The 8930-nt window shown below is 35.1% G+C and overlaps 1 protein-coding gene across 3 annotated transcripts; it reads left to right on the top strand.

Moving 5' to 3' along the window:
- Positions 1-350: 350 nt before the first annotated feature.
- Positions 351-8509, top strand: LOC128197784 (disease resistance protein RPV1-like). 3 transcript variants are annotated; one of them, XM_052880560.1, is made up of 5 exons: positions 351-983; positions 1349-2396; positions 2532-2699; positions 6109-8208; positions 8329-8509. In XM_052880560.1, the coding sequence occupies exons 1-4, from the start codon at positions 493-495 to the stop codon at positions 8125-8127; spliced, it is 3726 nt and encodes a 1241-aa protein (XP_052736520.1). In that variant the 5' UTR covers positions 351-492; the 3' UTR covers positions 8128-8208; positions 8329-8509. The 3 variants fall into 3 exon arrangements, with proteins under 3 accessions (XP_052736520.1, XP_052736517.1, XP_052736523.1); XM_052880557.1 differs by having other exon boundaries at positions 2532-2840; XM_052880563.1 differs by lacking the exon at positions 2532-2699.
- Positions 8510-8930: the final 421 nt, after the last annotated feature.

The raw sequence follows: 8930 nt of genomic DNA, 5'->3' as shown, positions 1-8930 counted from the left end.
TTTACTACAATCTATTTTATTATTATTTTTGATGAAAAACTATTTAAAAAAAAAACTATTATGTTAAATGTTTTTACCATTATAATAGTATAAATTTAATAAAAATATTTACTTTAGGACTGTTTTTTATATTAATTTTTTCGACAACTTTTATATAATTTTTAGTAATATTTTTTATTTTAATAATTATAATAATATGTCATTTTAATAGTATTTTTATCTTAATAATTATCATATTACGCAATTTTTTTATAATAATTTTTAGTAGACATATGTCCCTAAAGTTATCTAAATTTAGAATCCATAAATATTCTGTAAATTGTTGAGCCTTAATTGACTTAATAGCTTAAGTTATTGCCGTATTGACGTGGCTGACCAGAACAAACAACACGCGACAGATACTTTCAGAGAGGATAGTTGCAGAGAAAACAGAGTTCTTCATAGATCTTCATCATTCCCACTAGATCTTCATCATCTTTCTAATTCATTCCAATGTTAGGAAGTTCTTCATCATTTCCAGTCTCTACTTCTACCACCAGCTATCATGTGTTTCTCAGCTTCAGAGGAGAAGACACGCGTAAAAACTTCATCAGTCACCTTTATGCAGCACTGCAAAGGAAACGCATCAAAGCATATATTGATGAGAGAGCACAAAAGGGCGAAGAAATTTCGCTTGCACTCCAAACTGCGATAGAAGAATCAAAGATCTATGTCCTGGTTTTCTCCGAAAACTATGCATCTTCCACGTGGTGCTTGAAGGAACTGACTATGATACTGAACTGCAAGAAGAGATATGGAAGGGACGTGATACCGGTTTTCTACAAAGTGGATCCATCAACTGTCAGGAAGCAGGAAGAAAGATACAAAGAAGCATTCGAAGAGCATGAACAGCTGTTTAAGGACGACATGGAGAAAGTGCAAGGATGGAAGGATGCTCTAACCGAAGCTGCTGGACTCTCCGGTTGGGATTCAAACGTTATCAGGTCATTATATTTCTTACGTCCACTTTTCAGATATTCAGAATCTCTTTTCATTTACTAAAATCTGTTGATCTCGTCATAGTTCAAGTGTTTCTTTTTTTTCGTTTCTCTTAATCGGTCATGCATTTGATCATATCACTTTGTTATAGTTTAACTTTGTACAAGTCTCTTTTGCAGTAACAAAAGTCATAAACAGTTACTGTAGAACTTTTGCGATCTTGATTTGCAATTTTTAAACCAACCAAGCTAATATATGAAAATATGTCTACTTTGAACATCTCTTCAATGATGTTCACTCTTCTGAATTTTTCTTTAGTTTAGTTTAGCTTTGTCTTTACTAAAACTTTATTTTTCAAATTATCTGTCAGGTCAGAAAACACACTTGTTGAAGGAATTGTGGAAGATATTATGAGAAAATTGAATCTTTATTCCATTAGTTATAATCCAGGAACTATCGGCATTGAAAAACATATTGAAAGCATTCAGTTATTGATGCATTTTGAGTCATCAGATATTCGGATCATAGGAATTTGGGGCATGGGAGGAATAGGAAAAACTACAATTTCTGAACAAATATATCACACATTTACAATGCAATTTGATTCCAGAAGCCTTGTTTTAGACACTCAAGAAAAAATAAAAAGAGATGGAATAGACGCTGTCAGAAAAAAATATATGCCCGAGCTTCTAAATGAAGTACCATCCCTCAAAGGAATGAGGATTCTCATCATTCTTGATGATGTTACTGATTCGGTTCAACTTAAACAATTGCTAGGAAGGTGTGATAGTTTTGGACAAGGCAGTAGAATCATTATAACCAGTAGAGACAAACAAGTGTTAAAGAATGCTGGAGCTGATGACATCTACGAAGTTAAGGAGTTGAATTTTCCTGATTCTCTGAAACTTTTTAGTTTACATGCTTTTAAACAAAACTCTTCACAAGAAACAACGTACATGGACTTGGCAGAAGAGGTGTTGAGATATGCAAAAGGAATTCCATTAGTTCTCCAAATTTTGGGCTCATTACTTTACGGAAGAACAAGAGAAGCATGGGAAAGTCAGTTGCAAAAGTTGAAAAAAAGCCAACATCTTAAAATTTTTAATGTATTAAAATTAAGTTATGATGGGCTTGATGACGAGGAAAAGAATATATTTCTTGACATCGCTTGCTTTAATAGGGGATACGAAGAGAGCCTGGTAATAGAAAGATTAGACGACTGTGGTTTTTCTTCTAAAATTGGAATGGATGTTCTCAAAGATAGATGTCTAATATCTATCGTTAATGGTAGAATTGAAATGCATGATCTAATACAAGAAATGGGTCAAGAAATTGTTCGTCAGTGCCCTCAATATCCTGAAAAATGCAGTCGATTGTTTAAGGCTGACGAGATTCTTGAGGTTTTAAAAAAGAACAAGGTATGTTCCATTGTCACTCAATTAAAAGAGTTACATCGATTTACTTTTCTTAAATTGCAAACAACTTAGTTGTTACTAAACATTATAGAATATTTCATGTTTATTTATTTTCTAATTACATTGATTTACTTTTAGGGGTCAGATGCAATTCAGTGTATCTTACTAGATTTGGCAGAAATAAAAGAAGTTATAGTACATGGACAAACTTTCCAAAAGATGGATAATCTTAGGATGCTTATACTCGATGATTATTTTCGTATTGGAATTCTACGGGAATCCAAAGTGTCTCTTGCATCATCTCTTGTAAGTCTACCAGACTCTTTAAAGATTCTTTCTTGGAAAAGTTTCCCTCAAAGATCTTTACCACCAGACTTTTGCCCAAAAAATCTAGTGAGACTCGTAATGCCATACTGCCATCTTGAACAACTTTGGGAAGAAGATCAGGTTTTTAAAGTTATCTATATTCCTTTATGTTCTAAACTTAAGTATTTTTCTATACTATATATCTACATGTTTTCATTAGCAATTCCTTTACTTCACATTATTTTGTTTTTATACTTCTTTTATTAGACCCACTCAATATGCATATATCATTACAATCATATTTAGAATGCTAAAGATAATTATAAATCAAATATGTAGAACATGCATTTATTTGATGCATTTCATTTTATGGTCCATGATTGTATTGTCTATCCATATTATGTGTGAGGTATCTGGACAGAGTGCTTGTTTTTTTACTTTATAAGAGATATTTGTGTGTGGGTAATCTATTCTAATGTATAAAAGATATCGAAATGTTATTTTTTTTTCTTTTTGTATTATTTGAAACGCCCTTATTTAATATAATCATTCTTGCTTATAACTACTAGATAAATTACTAAAAAGAATTATCTTATTGTAAATTTAAATTCTTAAAATTATTTAAATATAAATGTACATCACCTATCATAAGTATATATTTTGGAAAATTCATTCCCAATTTTTTATGTCAAAATAGTTTTTTCCACCTATGATAACTTCATAACCAAACCTTCTTCAACCTCTCACCACTTCTACTTTAATTTTTGTGATTATATCACCATTGATGCATAATACATCTTTTTTCTACAATGAGTTTTGTATCTAATATTTCGGTCATAATACAACCTTAGATATCTCTCTCCCCATGCTCATAAAAGGGTCAAAACACACCCATAAAAGGACAAAACACACCCATAAAAGGACCAAATGCACATAAAGTCACACTCATAACGGTCATCAATGGAATCACATACAATATATACCAAAACCTTGTAAGAGATATAAATGAATAAAATGTATCAGTTAGTTTTCTAACATGGTATCAAGAGCCAGACCTAGTGTGTCGCTGTCACTTTCCGCCGCCGTCGCCGCCATCTGTTGTCTCCATTTGTCAGGCAAAGTTAAGGGTTAGGTTCGCCTTGAGAAGCATGACCCAACCCTAGTGGTCGCCTCCTTAGAAACCTCTGCACGCTCCTTCATGCGCCACTTCTCTCCGACTAGTCTTCGGCACATGTTCCTCACGCGTCACCTGTGGACGAGATCCAAAAAGGTATAATCCTCCGGCTTCATATCCTTCTCAAATTTGTCTCTCTGAGCTGCACTCTTGTATAACAAAAGATTTTGAATCGAAAGTTATTAAACAATTCATCATTTTGGTTAGTTGTCTTAAGAAAATTAAATTGAAGGGACAATTAGGGACAAAAAGGACATATTTCAAATATAGAGAAGGAGATAGGGAGACTTGACCAACTCCCTTTGAGAAAGTTTTGGAGCCATTTGTAAGGGTGATGAAATGAGATTTTTATTTAAAGGAAAGGGTTGAGAACAAGGGGTATTGCCAAAGATGTGATCAGAAGCACTTGAGTCAATTATCCATGAATTTTGACATTCCATGGATATAGAAATGCAAGTTGTGGATGTACTTGGAGAATGTAATGTGTATGTCAAGCTATTAGAATTTAATCACAAATACTCTTGATACTCTTCCTCAATGAATTTGAAATTGGTAGAGACAGTTGCAGCCTTAGAGATTTTAGTTGTTTTTGAGAAAAAACCATGCAAGGAGTAACAGTTTTCTTGGGTATGACCCATCCTTTTACTGTATATGCACTGCAGACGCCTCCGACCTCCACGTCCTCCTCTTCCACGTGGCAACCATGAATAATGGTTCAATTGGTTCATGAGCTTCCTGTGATTAAGGCACCGAGACACGAAAAAGACGTGTGGTCAGGGTTTCCATGGATGGGAACTCATGACTGATCAGTAGTTTATCTTTGATATGATCAAAGTTTGCTTGTAAAGCACAGAGGATCATCACCATGTAATATTTGTTAAGCTTCTTCTTGATGTCTTATAAATATTTGACTTCCAAGAACATTCTCAGCTCTTCCACAGCTGCTTGAGCTTCAATCATGAAGGAAACCATCATGGTCTACCATTTTGAGACATGCAAGCTTGTTTGTCATATCATAGAGACATTGAATATCATTAGCATAGATATTTTGAGCTTTCTTCCATAAAGAGTGACAAGTTTTGAAAGCTCTAAGAGATATCAGAAGTTTGGCTTCCATTGATTGTCATAGCAAAGCACACAATTGAAAATATGCTTGTCACCAGGTACATGGCTGCCATCTTGCTCAAGGTGATCGTAATGACCTTGACCAGGAAGTGATGGAGGCACTTTCGAAAAATGAAAGGGCACTTCCATACGCCATTTCTGATCAAGGGTTAAAGAAGCAAAAGAAGAAGCCACAAAACCCTAGGTAACTATCGCAAGGGTTGCTTCTGGATGCTAACAGAACGAGGTTCTGAGGGGCACACTGGAGAGAAGAGAGATTGGCAACAACTATGGAGGTGGCTCGGTGGTGTTCCGGCAAGCAAATGGCGGCGCGTGAGCAACACACGCTTGTTTGCGACGAAAGATGTTGCTCATGGCAGGTGAAGGAGAACAGGACTCTGGCACCGGCAGGGTTTGCCGTCGTGTGGAGAGGCGAACCAGATCTAATGGTCGCTGGACGAAACTGTGACGACAAACGGCAACCGACAGTGGCAAACAACGAGAAAACAGTGGAGAACAGTGGCCAACAGTGTTGAAGAGCTTCAAACTGCAATTGACAACTGCAAATAGGGACTGGACAACCCCAGACAATGAAAAATGTCACCGGACAGATACGGACAACGACGAGCGACATCAGACAAATGCAACAAGACAGAAATCAGAGCGGGATCAACTTGCTCTGATTGAAAGATCCCTCTCACTCTCGTTCTATCTATAAAAAAATCTAATACAAAAGTACATGAAAAGATTATAAGTTTGCCCTTAGACACTTAGGTGCATACCTAGGTATTATTATTATAAATACTAGACACACTACCTTAAGTAGGTTTAATGATGATACACAGGGTAATTATTCTAACACATGCATGATATAAAGTATTTCCACATTGTCATCTATTATAAATTACTTTAATCAGGTTGAAATAATTAGAATGTAATTTTAGATAGGAAAGAAAACATGTTGAATTTTGTGAATTTTTATAATAAATGTCAAATTTATAGCCACTATAATTTTATTTGTTCAACGTAAACTCAACACATAATGTAAGTAGGAGTTTATAATTGAAGAAAAATAGATAAGCTTCATTTTAGTTTTTCTTTATTACCTGATTCATTTTCTTTTTGTGGCAGAGTTTACCGAAGTTGAAAAGGCTCGACCTGAGTTATTCTGAGAAACTTACTAGAATACCAGACCTTTCCCAGTCACCAAATATTGAAGAAATAATTCTCAGTCATTGTCCAAAGTTGATTAAAGTTCACTCTTCCATATTACTCACCAAGCTCACTTCTTTACGTTTAGATAGATGTTATAATCTCAATAGTGTAACTGTTCCCAGCAATATTCTATCTAGATCACCAGGATCCATTAATCTTTCATGTTGTTCGAATCTTGAAATGTTTTCAACCAGTCAAACCCCAATATCTTATTCTCCACCATCGTCATCATTAATTGGTCCAATATTCCCTCATGTGAAACTGGGGCGTCAATTGCAACGTGGGCATTCCATAGAGGCGCACTCGGCTACAAGTGAAAATCCCTCAAGATCGTATTACAGTAGAATTTTCTCCATTACTTATTGGGAAGCGGATGAAGAAAAAGAAGTGACTAATAATAATATATACCTATATGATGAAATGTCGGAACAACTCTTTGAAGGTGTGTCCTTAAATTTTCGAAGTCCCAAGGAGCTCTGTTTCTTAGATCTCTCGAACTGTTCTTCCCTTACAATATTTCCATTTGACCTTTCTGAGATGAAATTCCTAAAGGAACTTTATCTCAGTGGTTGCTCAAAATTGGAATATTTCCCAGAGATTGAGGATACGATGGAAAATTTGGCGGTTCTAATCTTAGACGACACAGCCATACAGGCACTACCTTCATCCTTGTGGCGTTTGGTAGGGCTTCAACAACTGAGTTTGCGGGATTGCAGGAATCTTGAGATTATTCCATCTTCCATTGGAAGCCTCACCAGACTATGCAAGTTAGACCTTACCTACTGTGAATTACTTCAAAGTTTTCCAAACACCATTTTCAAATTGAAGTTGAGGAACCTTGATTTGTGTGGTTGCTTTAAGTTGAGGACCTTCCCAGAGATCACGGAGCCGACACAAACTTTTACTCATATAAATTTAACAGAAACGGCTATCAAATATCTGCCTTCCTCATTTGACAATTTGGTTAATCTTCGATCCCTGCAGCTCAACAAATGCAGGGATCTCGAATCACTCCCAAACTCCATTGTTAATCTAAAACATCTCTGTAAACTTGATTGTTCGGGGTGTGCCAAATTAACAGAAATCCCAACGCACATTGGTAGCCTCTGGTCATTAATGGAACTGTCACTGAGTGAGAGCGGAATCGTGAACCTTCCTGAAAGCATTGCTCATCTTTCAAGCATGATATTACTTGATTTAAGCGACTGCAAAAATCTTGAATGCATCCCACAGATTCCACTGTTTCTAAAACAACTGGTGGCATTGGATTGCACATCAATTAGAAGAGTGATGTCAAATCGAAACCTCTCAGATTCAAAGGAGGATGTCTTCATATTTCATTTGACCAATGCCCAACAACTGGATTTAGGTGCTCGTGCTAACATTGAGGAGGATGCAAGGCTCAGGATGACCCACGATGCATATACGTCTGTGTTCTTCTGTTTTCCAGCGAGTGCAATTCCTCATTGGTTTCCTTTTCGTAGCGAAGGACCTTCAGTGACTATAAATGAAGATTTAAGTTTCTGCAGCGATGGCAGGCTCATTGGTTTCGCTTTGTGTGTGGTTTTTGGAGTGTTAGATACGAATGATATTAATAGCAGATACAGTTCTTTTGTTTACAGCCTAACATTTGAATGTGATGATGATGGCACACAGATAATTCCAAATAGTAATGTGTTAGATAACTATTTCCCAGGGCGTTATAGTCACAGAGTCCTTGATAAAGATCACATATTTATGTGGAAATTTAACTTGGAGAGCCTAAGGGGGAGCAGCATGAACCTTAGGCTCTGTGATGCTCGCAGCTTCACTTTTGAGATCGATTATAACTTTGAGTTTGAGTGGTCAGATTACGTCTCCTTTGTGACAATAAAAGAATGCGGAATGTGCCCTCTTTATAGCAGCGAAAGCAATGTTGCAGAATCTTCAAGGTAAACAAAGGAAGATAGGAAGAGGAAGGCAGAAAACTACTTAGTGGGCTAGTCTCTTGCTCTTCTGCTAATTGGTATTCCGTTGGTGAGTGTGGCTTATAACCAATACTTGTTAATTACAACTTTCAAAACGTTCAACTTTTATTATGAATTTTTCATTTTTAATTTATTTGTTTTTTATTACATTTTCAATGGCATTTTACAGGTGGGTTCGTTCCGTAGCTGACAAGATTTCTAAGTTATTATTAGATATAGTTTGATGTCGTTGTAAGTTGAGTTGCTTCGTTGTCCCAAATTTGCATTTTGTTGAAACCTTAATGTATGGGCTTCATTAACTTCTTTAGCATATTTGGCTTTCATACATTATGAAATCTTTAAGAGCTGCAGTTGAAAGGGTAATTCGTAAATGGAAAATGTTTGTTTTGACACTCCGAATTTCCAATTCTACGACAAGTACCTATTATGTTTAATACATTTTAAGAACATTGTTAGAAAATTTGAGAAATATATAAAATGACTCAAAATAAAATATTAAAAATTTAGGTTTAATATTTTAGTCTTGATAGTTTCATGAATGTGTTATATTTAATAACATTAAGAATGTCGTAATAAAAATTGTGAAAAATACATAAATTATTCAAAGTGAAATATTAAAATTTTGGCTTAAATTTATTTTTAGTTTCTATAATTCTAAATGTAAAATTTTAGTCTAAAAATTGATTATAAATTTAATTTTGAATTTTTTAAAATTAAGCATTTTTAGTTTAATGTTCATAAGCAATTTAATTACTAAAATATGCTACATGT

The sequence above is a fragment of the Vigna angularis genome, chromosome 1, assembly GCF_016808095.1.
Source record: "Vigna angularis cultivar LongXiaoDou No.4 chromosome 1, ASM1680809v1, whole genome shotgun sequence".
In the NCBI taxonomy this organism is placed as follows: Eukaryota; Viridiplantae; Streptophyta; class Magnoliopsida; order Fabales; family Fabaceae; genus Vigna; species Vigna angularis.
This window is presented reverse-complemented; position numbering and strand designations above follow the sequence as displayed.

What these genes read in the sequence shown, in the direction of transcription:
- LOC128197784 (XM_052880557.1), top strand. Translation starts at nt 493, where the DNA reads ATGTTAGGAAGTTCTTCATCATTTCCAGTCTCTACTTCTACCACCAGC. An exon ending in TGGGATTCAAACGTTATCAG is followed by an intron (nt 984 to 1,348) that starts GTCATTATATTT and finishes ATTATCTGTCAG; the next exon opens with GTCAGAAAACACACTTGTTG. An exon ending in AACTTTGGGAAGAAGATCAG is followed by an intron (nt 2,841 to 6,108) that starts GTTTTTAAAGTT and finishes TTTTTGTGGCAG; the next exon opens with AGTTTACCGAAGTTGAAAAG.